The sequence below is a fragment of the Geotrypetes seraphini genome, chromosome 6 (genome assembly GCF_902459505.1).
Source record: "Geotrypetes seraphini chromosome 6, aGeoSer1.1, whole genome shotgun sequence".
Classification (NCBI taxonomy): Eukaryota; Metazoa; Chordata; class Amphibia; order Gymnophiona; family Dermophiidae; genus Geotrypetes; species Geotrypetes seraphini.
In genome coordinates, this window is record NC_047089.1 from 34,501,185 (window position 1) to 34,524,249 (window position 23,065).

The following is a 23,065-nucleotide window of genomic DNA, read 5'->3' on the forward strand; positions in this document are numbered from 1 at the left end:
AGGAAGTGCCAGCCTTCAAGTTTTGAACATGCCTGTAGGGCTGGCACAGATGGGAAGGAGTGGTGGCATGAATTCTCTCTGCCCTTCCAGTTCTGCATGGGATGAAGTACAATGTATGCAATTTACTTGAGGAACACTGTATGGCTAAATACTTATGTAGAGGGAATAGGGTTATGAATGGTGTGGGTGAGGCATACTAGGTAATATTTTCTTGTGATGGGTCTGGTTGGATTTTTATCACTGTATTTTTTATCACTGTACTTTTTTAATTGAATTTTCATGTTTTTATATATCAGTGTTTAATAAATTATCTCCAGAACATCTGTATCCACAGTTGTTTGTTTTTGTTTTCTTGTGATGTAGGAACATGTCATGGAATTAATGGATAATGTAATGGGTCAGATATGATAAGTTAAAATCTGACTTTTCTATATCTTGTGCTACTCAGTCTTGTTACTTTCACAGGTGGCACATTTTTACAATTCTATTGACCAGCAAATGATTCAAAGCCAAAGACCTATGATGCTAAACTCTGCCTTAGCATTTGAACAGATAATTAAGGTAAAGTTTTAACCCATTTCATAAGAATCCTTTAAAGGCCCTGGTCTGACTACTTTATTTTGTTTAATAAAAGAAACCTAAAAAGATCCCATAGGGTTTAATTTATTTTACAGTATGCTCACATTTTTTTTTATTTGGATCAAAGATTTTAATATTAATTATCATTGTTTAGAAGAAAGTGTATTTTGTTAAAATTGTTCCATGTATAGCATTAAAGGAGAAATTTATCAACGTAGGCTATTGTTAATCTGGGTTATTTTACTATTAATCTGGGTGGTCAGTAACTAGATTATTGCATAAAATGGGACCTGTGCTAAAATAGCATGAGTTGTGGTAAAATAACCTATTTTAATGGTAGCTCACATTGATAATATCCCCCTAAATTGTTATTTGTGTGTGTGCTTTATAAGAAAGAAGTACATTCAAAATATTAGTGCCTTGTATTCTAAAATTAAAACTTGTAATCTTTATGAAGACTAATATAAGAAACTTTTAGATAAGTTTGTTTTATTTACTTGGAAAACTAAAGAAAATTATTTTAGAATGTCACTTTTACTTTTTTTATTGTTTCTTTATTATATTCTGCCTAATTACCAGTTTGGTAGATTTAAAACCTTATTCTTTCTGTGACTGGGGAGGAAATAGAAAGATGAAGTATCATTTTGCTAAGGTAAATATACAGTATATTAGCAGGTCACCTAAGTGGAATTCTGTGACTTTGCATATGAATGGCATAGTGTATAAATACAAGGGGCATTCACTTGGGTGTGCCATGCACAGCTTACAGTATTCTGTAAGTTAGGTGTACCTTTGCTGCATTTACGTGACTACAGTTATGCCAGGTTTATGGCTGATATAATTTCAGGTGTATAAATGCTCTGTGTGCAGATTCTGAGTTACACTGGTATTCTATAACAGCATTTGGGCACCCAGATTCCACTATAGAATAGGCTGTAACTGCATGGCATTGGGCGCCTAAAAGGAGGTACCCACATAAATTTGCCAGGCTAGAGAATTGGTGGAAGTGGCTGCTGATTTGACCGGAGGAGCACGCAATGAGGACACCTGCACGGAGGCCTGACTGATGCCATCCATGGGCCTACAGGAAAAGTGTAAAAGCGTGGAGGGGCATAATTAAAAAAAAAAGGTCAAAGTTCCCTTTTGGCCTAAGTCCCTAAACGCTGAAAGTAGGCAGCAGGGAAATGTCCATTCTCAAAATAACCCCGTCCAAAATGAGTTTTTTTTTTTGGAGAATGGCCTACCTCTATGTTCAGCAGTTTAATTGCCCAGACCACCACTACATCTAACCTTAAAACACATTCCCAACCCAAAAATTGCTCAAGTTCCAAACGCCCAAAACAAGACCTTATAGGCGAAGGAGGGGTCAGTCCATCGCCTAAAAGCAGGATTCTGTAACCGGCGTCTGTCAAAAACAACACCGGTTGCAGAATCCTGGGGAGCCCCACCGCAACGATCGCAGCAGGAGAGATGCCTAAACTCTCCTGCTGCGATCGTGAACCCATCCCTCCAAACTGTCGCGAACCGGCAGGAGAGATGCCCAATCTTTCCTGCTGGCACCCTCCCGACAAGCCCGAATACTAGCAGAAGGGAGCCCAGGCTCTCCAGCTGAAGGTGCACCCCCCCGACACATCCGAATACCGGCAGGAGGGAGCCCAGGTCCTCCTGCTGAAGGCGCCCCTCAACAAACCCGAAGGCGCCCCCCCCTTCACCCGCAAACCCTCCGAACCCCTGAATGCCCCCCCACTACCCTGGACTCGCCTCCTACCTTGGACACCCCTCCCTAACTAACCTTAAAGTTGGCTAGCCGGATGGGTCCCCCGTCCGTCCGTTAGGTCCACCATCCTCGGAATGGCGGGCCTGCCCCTTCCCGGTGCATTGATGCCATCTGGGAGCCTCCGGAGAGAGCATAAAAGTAAAGCCAGTGCTGCGGTGTGTGACTGCAGGTGCATGGCTCAAAGGGGTGTGGCCTGAGGGGCATGCCCCTCTGGAGCCCTAAGGAGTCCAACAGAGGCCACTGGAGATCGGAGATGATTAGAAGTAGGCTGCTGTGAATTTGCTAACCTCATCTTCCCTGTGAGTACTATCTTTTTCCCTTTTTTTATTATGGGGAAAAAGCTAAAAGGGAAATATTTTAGAGTATTACAATCTGGTAATTTGACTGGCCCAATCGACAAACATGTTCAAATAACTGTAGCTCCAGCAGGAATGGTGAGCATTTTCTCTACTCTCCAATCCATGACTGTGTCAGGCGTTCAGAGGGCTTTCTAATTTTACAACTTTTGTCTGGGGAAACCAAACATCTAGAAGCCGTACAGCAGCTCACGAACCTATCCGGAGTCCTCTCCTCCCCTCCACCACACCTACCCAGAGTCCTCCCTCCCCCCCCACCCCCAATGGGATCCGGTGCTTTCTCCTCCGGCGCTGTTGTAACTCTTTGGGCCATCAGCAGTGTGAGTGAAGTACACGACAGCAGATAATATTCATAGATATAGTATTATTTCAAGCCAACAACTTGTGATTTCTTAAAAGAAACTAAGGAGCCCTTTTACTAAGCTATGTTAGGTGCTAATGTGTGCCTAATGGAGTACTGAGGGCACACTCAGGTGTCCTGTGGTAACTTTTAAATCTGTACCTAGATTTGGAGATGGTGCAGGATATACATATTTTTAAAGAAAGCGAGAAAGAAAAGAAAAATGGCATTTTTTGCAATAAAAATAGTCTTAGGGCTCCTTTTACGAAGCTGTGTTAGCGGCTTTACACGCGTAATAGCGCATGCTAATGTGCCGGCCGCACTAGCCGCTACGCATCCTCTTGCGCAGGTGGTAGTTTTTCGGCTAGCGCGGGGATTAGCGTGGGATAAAAAGTCGCCATGCGATAAAGCTGCTAATGCGGCTTCGTAAAAGGAGCCCTTAGTGCATGGGAAAGACCCATGTAAAGGTCACTTACATACTAAGGTCACTTTTTACCACAGCATAGTAAAAGGACCGCTAATAAAATTATTTCAATCAGGAGATGTGGAAACATCATATTATAGTATTTTCTTTGTTGTAGAATTCAAAAGGTGGTTCAGTAGACTCTGTTCATAAATTGCAAATAACCTGGGATAATCCAAAAGAATTAGAGGCTTATATTCAGAAACTCCAAAGTGCTGCTGAGCGACTTACCACTGAAAACAGGAAGCTAAGAAAATGCCATACAAACTTCTGTGAAAAGGTATTGTATATATAATTTTATAAATAATTTGGATAAAAATGAGTAGGGAAATTTGATTGCTTAATATGTCTAAAGAAATCATAAAGCTATGATGGTGTTAATAAATGAAAAGAGCTACCCTGTTTTTCACTCCATATGATGCACTTTTTTCACAACCAAAAAGGGAGTGGAAAAGTGGGTGCGTCATATAGAATGAATACACCTCCATTCCATAGCATCCTGCTGCTGTTTGTGGACCCCCGGCGTTCTGCTGCTGCTTGTTGCCCTCTTACCCGCTCGCTGCCGCAGGAAAGGAAGGGAAGGGCCAGCGACGTGCAATTGGGCCCCCAAGTCTTCCCCTGACATCAATTCTGACATTGGAGTGAAGGTGTGGGCCAGCCAATTGCTGGCCCAGACCTTATCTCTGACATCAGAATTGATGTAGGGGGAAGGCTTGTGATCCTGATTGCACGCTGCTGGCCCTTCTCTTCGTGGAGTTGCAGCAACAGAGGGTGAGCAGTGGACCAGGGAGGAGGAATTAGCGCAGCAGGTAGGAAGGCAGGCTTTGTGGAGTTGTGGCAGCATTGGGCAAGCGGTGGACCAGGGAGGAGGAATTGGCATGTCAGGGAGGAAGGCAGGTAGGCTTCAGTGCGGGAGGGAAGCAGACTTTGGTGCGGGAGGGAGGAAGGTAGGCAGGCAGGCTTTGGTGCGGGAGGGAGGAAGGACAAAGGCTGGAAGGCAGTGAGGGGTAGGGGGTACGAACTCAGGACATAGGAAGGAGGGAGGGAGGGAATAGAAAGAGACAATTGTTGGGCCTGAGGAAGGAAGGAAGGAAGGAAAGATAGAAAGAACTAGTGCAACCAGAAATCACCAGACAACAAAGATAGGATTTCAATTTAGTGATCAAAATCTGTCTGCTGCAGTATATTTGTTTATTTTTCTAGGGGGCTGGGTTCAGAGGCACAATTTGGTTCAGAATATTTTTTCTTGGTTTTTCCTCCTCTAAATCTAGGGTGCGTCTTATGGTCAAGTGCATCTTATGGAGCAAAAAATACGGTATTTTAAATTGAAGACCATTTTCAAACTCTAGGTCTACAGTGTTGTAGAATTGATTAAAGTTTTTTTGCTTTCTGAGTGGTTCATTTGTGTAATTTGTGCCTATTTTGGAGGCCTGAACAGATCCAGTTGCTAAAGCAGGTAAGCTGGCAGCCACGAAAAGGAGGTCCCCAGCACTATTGGCAGTAAGGGAAACCTCTTTACCCTGACTGTTGGCGGCTGGGGAAATCCCTCTTTAGGCAGTAGGGGAAGCCTGGGCTTCCCCACTGCCTGCTGCTGACTTGCAGTGCGCTTGCGAAGGGGCACCCAAAGCCGACGAGAATTCCCCTTCAAGGCGGCTGGTGCACTTCATGCACACGCCGGCCGCATCAACCGCATACCTGGAGCACAATGAGCACTTTTTCAGCTTAAAACAGCAAAAAACGCTCCTTGGGAAGAAACAAAGTGCCGGTTAGTTATAAAAATCAATTAACCTCAGGACTTTTTTTTTCCCAATATAAGTTTATGTTACAATTGAACACTGGCTCTCTAAGCTATATGACTTGCCGATAGTTGATGGCAAGGCTTACAGCTGAGGCACCTCTAAAGATACAAATTTGGGGAGGTGGGGAAAATGGGGGAAGGATTCCACCAGTCGAGTGTGGCACCCTCGAGGTCAGGCAGACCCCTGAAATGGTCCCCCCAAGATCAATCTGGTACCACAATTAGGGGCATGAAGGCCAATGTAAACAAAATCCAACAGCCCTACATTAAACCAGGGAAAGACTGCACAGGCTTACTACCCCCACCGTCTGGAGATTGAGAACAGGCTGATTGGACTGCACAGGCCACTTGTATGACAGCCAGAAGTTTGTGTCTCAGTGCCCACCTGCTGGTCATGGTGAGCTATTACCCATGAGTTTCTTTGCCGGTCTGGAGGGATGATAAAGAAGTTCTATTGTAGTTTACTGACAAGGTCAGCCTTTCTCTTTTGTAAACTGCATAGAACCAAAAGGCTTTTGCGATATATAAATAAAATTTTATGTTATATTAATTCCTAAATATCTTAGACCTTTTTCAACAAACTGGAAGGGGAAAGCTTGAAAATTGGAAGGTTTTATCTTAAATAATGATCTATGTTAACTTTAAATTCTGGCCCCCATCCAAAATATGAGTAAGCTAGTTCAGATAGTAAATATGGCAACAATTGAGTTGGGTTAGACATGAAAATCAATGTGTCATCTACATACAACAAAATTTTATGTTTCTTCCCTTTGTATTTTGATAGGGCTAATGTTGGCTGACTTCAGGGTGGTCATCCCAATTCCATGTGATAGAGGCCGACCAAAATTGTTTTTTCAGCTTTGTCCGAAACCAAAACTGCTACTGAAACTGTCTAACCATTTTTGGCAGTTCCTCTTGACAATGGGAATTCTGCAGATTGTGTGTCATTAACCATAATTGCACTTGTAGGAACAGTATTTAGAAACCAAACTCACCCCCTCCTTTTTACTAAGCCTGACAGCATGAGCCAGCACGGTAAGTGTTCCGATTCCCATAAGAATAGAATGGATGTTGGAGTATTTTCCACATGGTACTTGGCTTTGCGGCTTAGAAAATGGACCCGCCAATTACCAAATTTTCTCTCCATCCCATGTGGTCCATCCCTTTAAACAGATAAGGCTATTCAACCCAGTCAAAGACCTTCCTTTAGCACTGAATTGTTTTAGTGCCTAAGGTTTGACAACATTTATTGAATTTCCTCATTTGTGTATAGTAATTTCGTAAAAGCTAAAGACCTTAATTGCTGTGTTTTAGAAGCCTAAACTAGTTTTTTAATTTGATATAGTGAGATCATATTCAGGAAACAGCTGATAAAGCACATTTAGAAAATAATCTAGCTATTTATGACATTGAGAAATAATTTTGAGGTCAGCAGATGACAGATTGGTTTCCAGCAGTAAAAATATAAGAGAGTAAAGCTAGGTTTGGTCTAAATAATGGTTTCCATGACAGCTGTGACAAAAGTATATATTTCGTCTTAATACTCTCATTGTGCATGTTATGTTCTTACTCTGAGATGAGTCCATTGCTGAAGGCAGATAACAAAGTAGTTATTTATTGCAGGAAGGGAATATTTTAGTTAACTGGGATAGTTAATTTTCCTCTTGTACCTGGGATAACTACATTTAGTCCAGAGATCTATTTAAATATGAGCAATCAGTGGTATAAGTTCTACCCTAATAGCCTCTGCAATGCATGGGGTCCCAGGGAAGGTGGGGGTATATATATAGCTGCAACCATATCTTCTCTGGTGGATCCTTCTGTTTTTTAGTCTGTTTTGATAATTTACTTTTAGGGTGTGTGTCTTTAATTTGAACTTCTACCACTGTGAGCAATAATTAACATCCCAAGATGTTCTCCATTTTTGTAGGTTGTAGCTCTTATGAATGTTGATCTGCTTAGACAGCAGCAGCGCTGGAAGGATGGTCTTCTTGAGCTTAGGAGTGTTTTCTCCAATCTTGAATCTCAGGTATGGTCTGATCCTTGCATTTTTGTACTTATTTTTTCAGATGTTTAAAATAAAAACTCTGTTACATAAACATAGGAGTCTGTACTGTAGATGGATATCCTCTGGTTGCAAGCTGGTTGCAGAAGGGATGTCAATCACATTTTTCAGCTCCTCCTCTTTCACTAGTGGAATATAGTACCCTCGTCAATTTTTCCTTCTGCAAGTGAACTGAGAAGGTACATTCTGATCTGCTCCTAGGGCTCCTAGACATTCACACCATAGAACCAGTAACCTACGATGATTTGGGCTTTGATAGACAGTCCGTATACTTCATAGTTCATCCCCCCCGACAAAAAAAAAGGCACCGAAGACTGGAGATCGATTCTAGAACTTGTCTGTAAATATGGACCTCAAAGTGTCATGCTTCCACAAGTCTGGTCAGTAATTATGATGGTGGCATGGGAGAATTCCTAGCTCCCCTAAATCTTTTGGAGGCATACCTTCATATTCCCATTTTCCCAGTCCACAGGAAATACCTGGGATTCCAGGTCCTGCAAAGGTATTTCCATTTTGCGGCTCTACCCTTTGGGTTGGCAATGGCTCCACACACCTTCACCAAGGCGATGGTGGTAGTTGCAGCTCACTACGCAGGATTGGAATTCAGGTGCATCCATACTTGGATATTTGGCTGGTCAGAGCCCCATCAGAGTCGGAGGGAGAGCAGGCAGGGTGTCTTTCAGGATCTGGGCTAGATAGTCATCTTCAAGAAGAGTCATCTAGAGCTGACCCAATGCATGGAGTATTTGGGAGTCTGTTTCAACACAGCAAAGGGCCGCGTCTTTCTTCCCGAGCTACGTAAACAGAAACTCAAGAAGTGGATTGCAGATCTCCTAGTGTGCAAAACCCCACTGCCTGGCATTACCTTCAGGTCTTGGGCTCAATGGCAGCCTCACTGTAAGTGGTCTCCTGGGTGAGAGTGCACATGCGTCCACTTCAGAATTCCCTCCAAATGCAACTTCTCTAGACTGTGGAAGAGAGGAGCAGCTTGCACTAATGGATCTGAGTAGGCTCCTTATCGAGCGGCGTCCTGCTCGAAATTCCCTCATGAGTGATCCTAACAACTGATCCTAACAACTGATTTCCAACTCTTGGTTGTTGGAAAAATAATGGAAGTGTTGTTGAAAGAAAGGATAGTGTACTTCCTTGAATCTAATGGGTTACAGTATCCGAGGCAACGTGGCTTTACAAAAGGTAAATCGTGCAAACGAACCTGATTGAATTTTTTGATTGGGTGACCAGAGAGCTGGATCGAGGACATATGCTAGATGTAATTTATTTAGAGTTCAGCAAAGCCTTTGATACGGTTCCTCATAGGAGGCTGTTGAACAAACTTGAAGGCTGAAGTTAGGACCCAAAGTGGTGAACTGGATTAAAAGCTAGCTGTTGGACAGACGCCAGAGGTTAATGGTTAATGGAAGTCGCTCGGAGGAAGGAAAGGTGAGTAGTGGAGTCCCTTAGGGTTCGTTGCTGGGGCCGATCCTGTTCATATGTTTGTAAGTGACATTGCTGAAGGGTTAGAAGGAAAAGTGTGCCTTTTTGCAGATGATACCAAGATTTGTAACAGAGTAGACACCAAAGAGGGAGTGGAAAATATGAAAAAGGATCTGCAAAAGTTAGAGGAATGGTCTAATGCCTGGCAACTAAAATTCAATGCAAAGAAATGCAGAGTAATGCATTTGGGAATTAATAATCGGAAGGAACCGTATATGCTGGGAGGTGAGAAGCTGATATGCACGGACGGGGAGAGGGACCTTGGGGTGATAGTGTCCGAAGATCTAAAGGCGAAAAAACAGTACAACAAGGCAGTGGCTGCTGCCAGAAGGATGCTGGTCTGTATAAAGAGAGGCGTAGCCAGTAGAAGGAAGAAGGTGTTGATGCCCCTGTACAGGTCATTGATGAGGCCCCACTTGGAGTATTGTGTTCAGTTTTGGAAACCGTATCTGGCGAAGGAAGTTCTTTTTCACTCAGAGGGTGGTGGACACCTGGAACGCACTGCCGGAGGTTGTGATAGGACAGAGTATACTACAGGGTTTTAAAGAAGGATTGGATAAATTCCTGAAAGATAGGGGGATTGAGGGATACAGATAGAGGTAGAGATGGGATATAGAGAGAGTATAGCTAGAGACCAAGGGGGATTTAAGGGTTCAGGCAATGATCACCGTACAGGTCATGGGCCTGATGGGCCGCCGCGGGCGCGGACTGCTGGGCGCGATGGACCTCTGGTCTGACCCAGCAGAGGCAACTTCTTATGTTCTTAAGACTTGAAGTAGTCCAGAGGAGAGCGACAAAAATGATAGGAGGCTTGTGCCAGAAGGTGCATGAGGAGAGACTGGAAGCCCTGAATATGTATACCCAAGAGGAAAGGAGGGACAGGGGAGATATTATTCAGACGTTCAAATACTTGAAGAGTATTAACGTAGAACAAAATCTTTTCCAGAAAAATAAAAAGGGGTTCCCTGAATGGAAAAATCTTAATAACCAGTTCAGTCTGGAATTCTTATGCTTTCAGGCGGATTTCTTGGGACACCAGGTCACACAGTGGTATAAATTAATAATTGAATATATGAATAAAAAAACCAAAGAATGGTCTTAGAGACATTTGGAGCATTGAGATTAAGCATCAAATTACTGCATCTCAATGGCCATGAATTTGGTCTTGGAGAATATGAGACAAACTTGGTTCTTTTTGTTACATAGAGCATTTTGGACCCCAGTTAGATTACAAAAGTTGGATAGCTCTAAGTCTAATAGATGCTGGAACTGTAATCTGGAAGCAGGGACTCTGGGTCATTTTTTATTGTATTGTTCCTGTATCATGGCCTTTTGGAAATCAATTTGGTCTCAAATTAATTGTTTACTAGAGAACCAAGTAGCTCTATCATATGATACAATTTTATTTGGTACTTCAATGAGAATAAAAAGTCAAATATCATCAAAGAATAATAAACTTTTATTGATAATGACAGGAGTCGCCATTCAACATATCACCAGGAATTGGAAAAATTACACTAGACTTAATTACACCTTCTGGTGGAATTCGTTGTGCCATATAAACAAAATGGAAAGAACAATTGCCATACAAAAAGGGAATTATAATAATTTTAAAAAAATTTTGGGGCCATTGATAACTTATTGTAATGATTAGACGCCATTTTACACTGAAAGTACATTTATAATCATGAGGAGGGGGTGGTATATAGTTATATTAAAGGTTATATTAAAGGTTTAATCAATAATATGAATGTAATGTTTATATGATATCTTTGATCACAATATTTGAGGGAAGGGTGGGTGGTGGAGGGAATAAACTCATATTTTTAAGATAGTAATTATAGAAGTTCAAGTGATGTGTACAAGTTCAAATGATGTAATACTGTGCACTTGATGTAAGATGAAAAATTAATAAAAAAAACCAGTAAAACCAGAGGACATATTTTGAGGTTGAGGGGTGGTAGATTCAAGAGCAATGTTAGGAAATTCTACTTTACGGAGAGGGTGGTGGATGCCTGGAATGTGCTCCCGAGAGAAGTGGTGGAGAGTAAAACTGTGACTGAGTTCAAAGAAGCATGGGATGAACACAGAGGATCTAGAATCAGAAAATAGTATTAAAAATTGAACTAAGGCCAGTACTGGGCAGACTTGCACGGTCTGTGGCTGTATATGGCCATTTGGGGGAGGATGGGCTGGGGAGGGCTTCAACGGCTGGGAGGGTTTAGATGGGCTGGAGTAGGTTTTAACAGAGATTTCGGCAGTTGGAACCCAAGCACAGTACCGGGGAGAGCTTTGGATTCTTGCCCAGATATAGCTAAGAAGAAAAAATTTAAAAAATTTAAATTGAATCAGGTTGGGCAGACTGGATGGACCATTCGGGTCTTTATCTGCCATCATCTACTATGTTGCATATGTTACTATGATGCCAGCTTGTCAGGCTGGGAGAGCCCATTGTGGCTGACTTCCATGCAGGCCAGTGGTCTCTACATCAAAGAAAATGGTCCATTCATAATCTGGTACTGGGAGCCAATTGGCTAGCCTTTAAGGTTATTGGAGAAAGGTCTGGAAGGCATGGCAGTCAGTGTTTTCGGACAATGCCACCACGGGGGCATATATGAACAGACAAGGAAGCACCAAGAGTGCTTTGTTATGTCTGGAGGCTCAGATGCTGTTCAGGTGGATGGAAGCTCATCTTCTCCTATCCTGTTCAATATGTTTCTATATGTTAGTTGTTTTCTCTCCTTCTAGGAGTGTTGTCGCTGTTATAATTCACAGTTATTGATTTCTTAGTTCTGTTTGGCTATTCGGCAGACTGTATTTGGGAAAGCACAGCCCACTTGTACTTCAGCCAAAAGTTTGTGTCTCAGTCTCCACCTGCTGGTAATGGTGAGCTATTACCCATCAGTGAGCTGTGTCAGTCTGGAGAGACTAAAAGAAAGAAAATTAGCAGGTAAGAACTTAATTTCTCCTTTCAGATTTGTTGAAATGCAATTCTAAAATATTCTAATTCACATGGAGAAGAGTTCAATGTCCAATATTAATTAATTAATTGATTGATTATCTGCCTTTCATGGAGAGATTCACCCAAAGCAGTTTACAATTCATTAAATAGTAATCAGGTACTCTTAAGTATTTTCCATGTCTGTACCAGCAGGCTCACAATTTAACTGTGGTACCTGGGGCAGTGGAATGTTAAGTGACTTTGCCCAGAGTCAGAAGAAGTAGGCTGAGATTAAACTCGCAACCTCAGGGTGCTGAGACAGCAGCTGTAACCACTAGACCACCTCCTCCATTTCTATAGCATTCCTATGATCAAAGCTTTTCTTTACTATGGTGTTTCAAAAATATCATTGGTGATAAAATTGTATTTTTGGAAATATGCAACTGTTTTATACAGTGACAAAAATTTGTCTACATATATTTAATTTTGGTATTGTTTATAAATTTTAGGGATTCCGGTCCAGTGATATGAAGGCATGGAGACAGCACTGGAATCATCAGCTTTACAAAGCTCTTGAACATCAATATCAAATGGGCTTGGAAGCACTTAATGAAAATCTGCCAGAAATAAATGTTGATATTATTTTCAAGTAAGGGAGTTTTCTAGCAGTTTTGTAAAATATCCTATGATAGATGTGAAGAATAATGCCAAGTTTTGACTTGTTTCATTTTCTAGACAAGGAAGATTACAATTTAAACCACCACTTGAAGAAATACGAGCTAAATATTACAGAGACATGAAACGATTCATTTCCATTCCAAATCAGTTCAAGGGAGTGAGTGAAGCAGGAGAAGAGCCAATTTTCAGCGTTATGACTGAAAGGAATGCAAATGGATTTTTCACAGTTTTCAGCAAATCTGAGAATCTGTTCAGAAGGATGTCAGCTGCCTTGGATCAATTTAAGGTTTGAACTGCAATCATTTTGTTGTTTAAGGACCTAATTTCTTCAGATCAAACCAAGCATTATCTTCTCTGCACACCTCGCTACTTTTCTATGTATCACATTTTTGCCTTGTCTCTTTATTATTGTGGTGCTTGTTTAATGACCATGGCATACAAAAACAAGGAAAAGACTGCAGAGTGGAATGTACAAAGTGCAGGAATCTCTTTCACTTTAGGTAGCAGGGCGTGTGTTAGCCCAGAAGGAGATTTTCTTGCCTCCGATTCAAAAATTTTGATTATTTTAAATGACAACATTGTTCTCCGCATGACTCTCTATATGTGATACATCGGATATTCCGGACTGCCAGGTGATATAAATTAATTTCTGAATTTTTGAATAGTCTTAGAGAAATTTGGAGCATTGAGATAAAACAATACATTTCTGCATCTCGATGGCCACGAATTTGGATTCAGAAGATGAGATGTACAGCGTCAGCACCTATGAGACAAACATGGTTTTTCTTATTGCATAGAATTGTTTGGACCCCTGTTCGTTTACAAAAATTAGATAGTTCTAAGTCTAATAGATGCTGGCATTTGTCATCTTGATAAAGGGACACTGGATCATCTGTTGTTCTATTGTCCTTTAATACTCAAGTTCTGGAAGTCGATATGGGGACAAATTGATGCTATACTTGAGGCATCAATTCCTTTGACATATGAGGCAGTCATATGTGGGACGATGTTACATCTGAAGCCCTCATTGGACATATCAAGTTTCAAGTTTATTAAAAATTTGATTAATCGCTTAATCCACATTCTAAGCGATGTACATGTTATTAAAATTACAATAAAAAGGGGAATAATACACTAAATAGGACTGAACACATTATTGACAAAATATATATATATATATATAGAGGGCTGCTTTTCCTTATCATGACCGGGGTAGCCATGCAAATGATTACGCGTAACTGGAAGAACTGGGATCGCCTTAACTTTAATTTTTGGTGGGCAAGTTTATGCTTAACTTATAGATTTGAAAAAATGAATGCAGATATAATGGGTCATATTAAGAGATTTAAGTTAATCTGGGGCCCTTTGATATCTTTTACGGATGTGTTGTAATTGGTTTTTTGGGGGTTTTTTTCCCTTTGATCCTGTTGGTATATTGCACACACACCCAGGGGGGAAGGAGGGTGGGAGAGAGATATTTATGTAATGGTTTTATTCTCTTGCAAGGTATTGGTTGGGTGGGGGGGGGGGAGGTTATCACGCTTTGGGGATTTTGATTGATTATAAATGCATATATGAATAATGCTGTTTGTGTAGATACTGTACTGCATTTTTGTTAACTTTGAAAAATTAATAAAAGATTTAAACAAGGATATTCCGGACCCTTGAGGAAGGAGTAGTTCTCTGAAACATGGACTGTGTTAGGTCTGTACTCCATGTATATAAGAGCCATTTTTTATGGATTACAATTTTGTATAGACTTTTCATAAAGATTCCTGCACCTTGTGCATTCCACTCTGCAGTCTTTTCCTTGTTTTTGGTGTTTGCCTTTTACTGCAGACCCATTTGATTTTTCTTTGTTTTTTATTGCATATAAACACATTTTCATTTCAACAGAAAACAGGGATTACTTTGAGATAACATACCCTGGATAATGTTTTAGAAAAGCACTTCCAAACTATCTATTGTGTGAAAGGCAGAATAACATCAAATTATATAGCAAATTCAAACTGAGTTGAGTCCTGTAACTACACAAATAGTTCCTGAATCTGTGGAATATTTTGCTGCCATGTGGAAGAAACACCTATGGTAGATCTGTTTGTGATTCTACTGAACAAGAAGGTTCTTCAGTTCTGCTCAAATGCCTTCTCCTAGACTGGGGATTGGTTTTCTGTATAGCTGTCCTCCATCTGCTGTTCAAAAAGGATATTTTAATAAACTTAAGGATTTGTGGGGACCATAAATAAATGATTGTAATGAATAGATATCATTTTCCCCTGATTAACATAAATGAAAAAATGGGGAGGGGGTAGGGTTTTGGATTTCAATATTTGTTATGAAGATATGGAAGAATTTATTATATTATATGTATTATTTAATATTATTATGATGGTAGGGGAGGGGTAAATTTTATTTATTGAAAATGTTTGTGGAATTTCAAGTGATTTATTAGTCAATTTGTCATTACTTTCTGGGCACTTGATGTTAAACATAAAATGAATAAGGAATTAAAAAAAAATTATGACTTCGTTCCAAAATTTGATGTTCAAAAATGGCTCAGTTATTTACCTAAGTTGCTAGCTGGGCTGTTAACCAATAAGAATGCAGTCTAAAATGTATGATGATTTTCCCACAAATCAGTGGGTTGCTTTCACTTACAATCAGCATTACTCATTCTGAAAGATGGCCCATCACCTTCTAAGCTCTCAGTCAAAAGCAGTGACTATCTGATTTCTTTGCACAGGGCTGAGCAGGCTCCATGTTTATCAATGTGGAGCTTCATTACTTCACTCAGTATATGTTCTGTTTGTGCACAGTCTGTCAACAAGATATATACCAAGCTCAGTATATATCTCAAACTCCTCACTTCCAATATATAATCCCCAGCTCCATTTGGATAAACTGTTTATGCACAGAGAACAAACAGGCCCTGCCAAATGAATGAGATTCTGATAAACACACAAGGTACAGTCCCGGTCAATTTCCACCAATGAATGAATTACTTTCAATAATATCAAGATGACTGGTTCAAAGGATAGCATAGTTCCATCTCAGCTGTCAGTCAGCTGCAATACAAACCAATGCAGAGCTCAATTATTTGGGTCAAAATGGATATTTATTGTGACCATAAGTACTTTGTAGAGAAAATTAGATTATTTTCATGATGATAGTTTGATGTTTTAGAATCTGGATGATTTCAGTGTGAAAAATGGATTTGATACATGAATTTGGAAGGTAATATTTGTTCATTGACATAAGATAATAATTACATTTATAAAACAATTGAGTTGGTTTAATGGAAGATATTCATATACACATATACATATACACATCGGCCCGGGCTCCCTTTGAGAGAAGGAGAGCCGGGGCACGAGGTGAACTGCGGCGGCGTCTTTTCTTTTTAAAGTTTCTCTGCTTTTTCCTTGCAGGTTAGTCGGAGGAGAGGGAGGAAGCAAGAGACACAGAGGGGAGGAGGACATAGCAGGCAGGCAGATCAGGGTCGCGGCGAGAGTTAGCTCCGCCCACCCCCGCGCGTCACAGGTCACATCGGCCCGGGCTCCCTTTGAGAGAAGGAGAGCCGGGGCACGAGGTGAACTGCGGCGGCGTCTTTTCTTTTTAAAGTTTCTCTGCTTTTTCCTTGCAGGTTAGTCGGAGGAGAGGGAGGAAGCAAGAGACACAGAGGGGAGGAGGACATAGCAGGCAGGCAGATCAGGGTCGCGGCGAGAGTTAGCTCCGCCCACCCCCGCGCGTCACAGGTCACATCGGCCCGGGCTCCCTTTGAGAGGAAGGGAGCCAACGGCGCCCAGCCGTTCGGCGCACGGCGAAGGCGCGCGGCAAAGGCGCTCGCCTTAGCAAGAGCGCCTTTGCAAAGGAGCCTGCAGAAGGAGCCAGGAAGCAGGGCCGACTAACAGGGAGCCCCAATACGTAAGTAACATCCAGTTATTGTCTATTGTTCTTTTGTTTTTTGTTTATTATTACCTAGCCACACAGCACACCGCGAGACAAGCACTCCCAAACAGCTCAACAGCACCAGCACAACCAAAACCAGCGATCAACAAAAGGACTGCTATCAAGAGGACAGGACACACACAACTGAGAAGGAGAATAAGACATGAGCGCCCACGGAAGCCAGAAGATGAGCTTTCCAGTCTTCTGCACCGGCTGCAATATGTATGACTACCTCCCCTCGGGGACTAGGGCATACATTTGCAGCCGATGTGAGGAGCTGGACAGCCTGAAACTGCAAGTTCGGCTGCTGGAGGGAACTGTGATGGAACTCGAAGAACTCCTTGCCAGGAAGGAGGAAAACTGCATGCAGGAGAAGTTGCTAGGGGAGCCCGAAACCAGCGAAGGGATCGTGGAATTAGAAAGATTCATCGAGGAAGCCCACCAGCAACATGTAGAGATCCCAGGACTGGAAAGCTGTACCCAGGATACCCAGAAAGATGGACTGGAAGAGAGGAGAGAAGACACACAAGCTAACACAGAAAAAACCAAAGATGAGGTAGGAGATATCCGCACACCAGAAGGAAGAGAGAGATCACAGGAAGACGTCCCCCCATCTGAAGAGACGAAAACAATTTCAAGAGTAGCACTGGAAGAAGAAGACTGGCCCTATACCGAAGACGTGGACTTACGACCCCCAAGAAACCCCCGAATAAAGAAGATGGGGATCATCGTAGGAGACTCCATTATACGTCACGTAGACAGCCACACCGCAGGAGGAAGAGAGGACAGAATCGTCACCTGTCTGCCTGGAGCAAGAGTGAAGGATGTGGCCAACAGGATCTCCAGGATCATAGACAGTGCAGGGGGAGAGGATACTGCTGTGCTCATCCACGTGGGAACAAATGATGTAAGCGGACGGAAGTATGACAGGGAAGAGATGAAGGGCCAGCTCCGCTCACTTGGAAGACAGCTGAAGATCAGGGAGGTGAAGGTGGCCTTCTCCGAGATCCTCCCAGTACCAAGAGCGGATGGAAAGAGACAAGGGGAATTGCAAGCTATTAACGCCTGGATGAGACGATGGTGTGAAGAAGAAGGCTTCGACTTCGTGCGCAACTGGACGGCGTTCTGGGGGAAAAGCAAGTACTATAGAAAGGACGGACTACACCTCAACAAGGAAGGAGCGAGAGTATTGGCAGGCAACTTGAAGAGGGCCATCGAGAAGGCTTTAAACTAATAAATAGGGGAAAGCCGACAGTCGACCACCAGTCGATGGCACGGACGACAGGATGCCCCGATGTAGGAACAATGGGCTACTACTCATACACAGGAGAGGACGATCTCACAGCAAATAAGGAAGACAAGGCAGAAAGGGACAACTCAGACATAGGAGAGGAAGACCGCACAACAAACAAGGGAAACAACACTGGAGCGGTTAAGGATACCGTGAAAGTAACAGTAAGGACAGCAAAGAGTAGAAAGTCCATAAAAGTAACTCGAAGAGAACTCAAATGTATGTATACGAATGCTAGAAGTCTAGGAAACAAAATGGGGGAACTAGAGACAATAGCAAGAAATGATAAGTTGGAAATCATTGGCATAACAGAAACATGGTGGAATGAAGAAAACAAATGGGACACAGTACTTCAGGGATACAAACTATATAGAAGAGATCGAGTAGGGCAGAAAGGTGGAGGTATTGCCCTATATGTGCAGGAAGGAATAAAATCTGTTGAAGTGGCTACGATGGAAACGAAAGAGAAGCTAGAGTCCCTCTGGGTCAAGATTCCTGGACAAAACAGTGCAGCCACGAAAATTGGCCTTTTTTATCGTCCCCCGGGACAGGCGGATGAAACTGACTTAGAAATGATAGAGGAAATCAAACGAGAATGCAAGACGGGCAATGTAATAATATTGGGAGACTTCAATTTCCCGAGGATAGACTGGAAACTAGGAACCTCCAACTGCGGCAAGGAGGCCAAGTTCCTGGAGGCGCTAGGGGATTGCTTCCTGGAACAAATGGTGAAAGAGCCGACAAGAGGCAACGTCACCCTGGACTTGGTGCTAAATGGCCTCACGGGACCGACAAAAGAAGTAGAAGTTACGGTACCGCTGGGGACGAGCGATCACAATGTGATCATCTTTAAGCTTGACATCGGGAATAGAAAAAGTGCCAAAACCTTAACCAAAACCTTTAACTTTAAAAAGGGCAAATACGATCGCATGAGAGCCATGGTGAAACAACGACTCAAGAAAAAGGTGGATAAAATTGAAACAGTAGACCAGGCATGGTCCCTACTGAAAAATACTATCACAGAAGCACAAAACCTACACATTCCGAGGATCTCCAAGGAAGGGAGAACAAAAGGTAAGGGAGAACCGGCATGGCTTACCAGACAGGTGAAGGAAGCCATAAAAGAAAAGAAGGACTCTTTCAAAAAATGGAAACACATCAAAACGACCGAAGCATGGAAAAAACATAAAGACGAACAGAAGAAATGTCACAAGGCGGTGAGGGATGCCAAAAAGGACTATGAAGAAAAAATAGCGCAAGAGGCCAAGAACTTCAAGCCCTTCTTTAGATACGTGAAAGGGAAAAAACCCGCAAAAGAGGCGGTGGGACCCCTGGACGACCAGGGAAGAAAAGGGTACATTAAGGAAGATAAACAAATTGCGGACAAACTAAATTCCTTCTTTGCGTCTGTCTTTACGGAGGAGGATACTGCAAAAATACCAGAGGCAATGAAAGTGTTTAATGGAGTAATAGAAGACAGCCTCACCACAGTTGAAGTGGAGTTGGACCAGATATACTACCAGATCGACAAACTTAAAAGTGACAAATCCCCTGGACCGGATGGAATTCATCCGAGAGTCTTAAAAGAATTGAAGATTGAAATCGGAGAGTTATTGCAAAAACTCACCAATCTGACAATCAGAACTGGACAGATACCAGATGACTGGAAGATAGCGAATGTCACGCCAATTTTCAAGAAAGGATCGAGAGGAGAACCGGGCAACTACAGACCTGTGAGCCTTACGTCTGTTCCTGGAAAGATGGTTGAAGCACTGATCAAGGATAGCATAGTCCGGCACTTAGATACACACGACTTGCTGAAACCCAGTCAACATGGGTTCAGGAAAGGGAAATCATGTTTAACGAATTTGCTTCAATTTTTTGAGACCGTGAACAAGCAAATTGATAGTGGAATGCCGGTGGACATAATTTATTTGGACTTCCAGAAAGCATTCGACAAAGTTCCGCATGAAAGACTTCTCAGGAAACTACAAAGCCATGGAATAGAGGGAGATATACAAAGGTGGATAGGCAAATGGCTGGAAAACAGGAAGCAGAGAGTGGGCATAAATGGGAAGTTCTCAGACTGGGAGAAAGTGACTAGTGGTGTGCCCCAGGGCTCGGTACTTGGGCCGATTCTATTTAATATATATATCAATGACCTGGAAGGCGGAATATCCAGTGAGATCATTAAGTTTGCAGACGACACAAAGCTATGCCGGGAAATCAGATCGCAGGAAGATAGCGAGGAACTCCAGAGCGACTTGTATCAGCTAGAGAAATGGGCAGAGCAATGGCAGATGAAGTTCAACGTGGAGAAATGCAAAGTAATGCATTTAGGTAGTAAGAATAAGGAACACGAGTATAGAATGTCAGGAGCAACTCTGGGTAAGAGCGAACAAGAAAAGGACCTGGGTGTACTGATAGATAGGACCCTGAAGCCGTCGGCACAATGTGCGGCAGCGGCAAAGAAAGCAAACAGAATGTTGGGCATGATAAAGAAAGGAATCACAAGTAGATCGGAGAAAGTCATAATGCCGCTTTATAGAGCAATGGTCAGACCACACTTGGAATACTGTGTACAACATTGGTCTCCCAACCTAAAGAAGGATATAAAACTGCTGGAGAGGGTGCAGAGACGAGCAACGAAACTAATAAGAGGTATGGAGAAATTGGAATATGAGGAACGACTCAAGAAACTAGGATTGTTCTCCCTTGAGAAGAGGAGGCTGCGAGGGGACATGATAGAGACGTTCAAAATACTGAAAGACATCGATAAAATAGAGCAGAAAAACAAATTATTTACATTGTCCAATGTGACACGGACAAGAGGACATGGTTTGAAGCTAAGGGGTGACAAGTCCAGGACAAATGTCAGGAAGTTCTGCTTTACGCAGCGAGTGGTGGACGCATGGAATGCTCTTCCACAGGAGGTTATTAAGGAATCCACTGTGCTAGGATTCAAAGGCAAATTAGATGCACATCTCCTTATGAGAGGCATAGAGGGATATGGGTGATTAGAACAATCAGGTGTATACCTGACTGGGCCTCCGCGTGTGCGGATCGCCGGACTCGATGGACCATGGGTCTGATCCGGAGATGGCAATTCTTATGTTCTTATGTTCTTATATAGAGAGCATCACTTGATAATTGTATTGGGGAATTATTTATACTATAAAGATCTCTGGGAGATTGTTAAGCTCCATGAAGTGATTGACATGGTTCATAGACAAAACCGCGGAAGACAAAGGCGCGCGCCGACAACTGAGCGCAAGATGGAGGCGCGCGCTGAAGAAAATGACAGTTTTTAGGGGCTCCGACGGGGGTTTTTATTGGGGAGCCCCCCACTTTACTTAATACAGATCGCGGCGGCGTTGTGGGTGGTTTAGGGAAAAAAGTGACGTTTTCAGTAAAATGTGGGGGGTTACAACCCCACAAACCCCCCACAACGCCCCCACAACGCGGCGTGATCTGTATAAAGTAAAGTGGGGGGGTTCCCCCCCACACCTCCCCGTCGGAGCCCCTAAAAACAGTTAGTTTCTTCGGCGCGCGCCTCCGCGCTGCACTCAGTTGGTGCGCGCCTTTGTCTTCCGCGGTTTTGACCTGATACCAATTGATATACATTTGGAGCTAACTGCAGGAGCTTTGCATTGGTTTGTATTATAACAGTCAGTGTAGGAAAGCTTAGCTCATTTTGGGTTTGGATAACATGAGGAAGAACCTAGCTAAGAAGAATGGTCCAGAATCTGATAGCTAAAATTTAATACTAAAAATGGCAGGGCCATGCATTTCAGCTGAAAAACCCAAAGGAGTTTAGGGGGTGAAGAACTTGTAAGAGGAGCGGGACTTGAGTATGAACATATGTGATGAACGGTGGCCAAACAAGTAGAAAAGTCAATCATGACAGGTAGAAGGATGCTTGGGTGCATAGTGAGAGGAATGACCAGTAGTAAAAAGGAGATGATGATGCCCCTGTAAAAAACTGGTAACAATTCTAGAGACTGCATTTTCAAAAAGATATAAACAGGATGGATCAGTCTAGAGGGCAGCTACTAAAATGGTCTGTGGTCTTTGTCATAAAGGCATATGGGGAAGACTTAATGATCTCAATATGTATACTTTGGAGGAAAGCTAACCTGCAAGCTCATTTTCAAAGGGAAACTTCCCATAGACTTATTGTCTGTTTTAAAATAACTCAAGAAATTTAGTTACTTTAAAAAGGGTGGGGGGTGGGGATGTATATTTTTGTTCTAGATGACATGATTAAGAATTTCAAGTGTTATATTGAAAGTTTAATGGATATTTTATTGTACACTTGTATAAGATTTAAAATGAATAAAGAATTTAAAACTAAGAATTTAACTTTGTTTTAAGTTTTTATTCATTTTTCATATAACAACAAGTGTACAATCTAAATTCATACAAATTCATTAAGTATACACTTGACATTAAGAACATAAGAACATAAGCAGTGCCTCCGCCGGGTCAGACCACAGGTCCATCCCGCCCAGCAGTCCGCTCCTGCGGCGGCCCAAAACAGGTCAAGACCTGTCTGAATCATCAGAAGGGGCTCCCTTGCCACCTTGGTTTCCCATTTAAGTCCTGCCTTCCTATCGAAGTCCTAGCCCTCCGGTCTTGCACATGCACAACCAGGTTAGTTTATACTCATTACCTGATTAACTTCCTATACTTGTGTTACATCCCAGCTCCTCCCTCAGTATCCCACGATCCCTTTATCCCTTTCATACCTTACTGTAAATATAACATTTCATTATATACTCTTTTACTATAATTTTTAAAACAGCATATAAGTAATAAGTATGTCAACTATTACTCAATTATAACCCCCCTCCCTCCCCTTACTTTGGGAAATGCATACAATAAAACAAAGTATAATGTTAAATTATTTATATTTTATGATAAATAAAATAAGCCCACCCACCACCCCCCTAATCAAATATCTTATTATGGGAAAATTATATCATTCATTGCAAAAGTCTGTTAATGGTCCCCAAATCTTCTTAAACTTATCTATATACCCTTTTTGTGTTGCAAATGTACGCTCCATTTTATATATATGGCATACTGAATTCCACCAAAAGGAATTTAACTTTGAAAATCAAGGTTGACACATATACCAATGGGTACAAAATATCCATGTACTTTGCACCTGCAGTAAAGTAAGCCTGAAATACATATAGAGATTTCTACATGAAATCCTCATGTTCTTTCCCTCCTAGACCTAGTCCTGCCTCATTTTTCACTCATGGAAAAGTAGAAATACTGTGAAACAAAAGTTGGAAGGCAATGAGAAATGGAAGCAATTTTTAAGGGC

General features: G+C 42.1%; 1 protein-coding gene across 3 annotated transcripts in view; it reads left to right on the forward strand.

Annotated features, from left to right (window-relative positions):
- Window positions 1–23,065, forward strand: part of DYNC2H1 (dynein cytoplasmic 2 heavy chain 1) — a 499,560-nt gene that overhangs the window by 58,728 nt on the left and 417,767 nt on the right. For all 3 annotated transcript variants that reach the window (XM_033947955.1, XM_033947953.1, XM_033947954.1), the window contains exons 13-17: window positions 466–561; window positions 3,634–3,795; window positions 7,244–7,342; window positions 12,323–12,462; window positions 12,549–12,777. In XM_033947955.1, coding sequence (XP_033803846.1) covers window positions 466–561; window positions 3,634–3,795; window positions 7,244–7,342; window positions 12,323–12,462; window positions 12,549–12,777 — 726 coding nt within the window. The remainder of the gene's footprint in view (window positions 1–465; window positions 562–3,633; window positions 3,796–7,243; window positions 7,343–12,322; window positions 12,463–12,548; window positions 12,778–23,065) is intronic.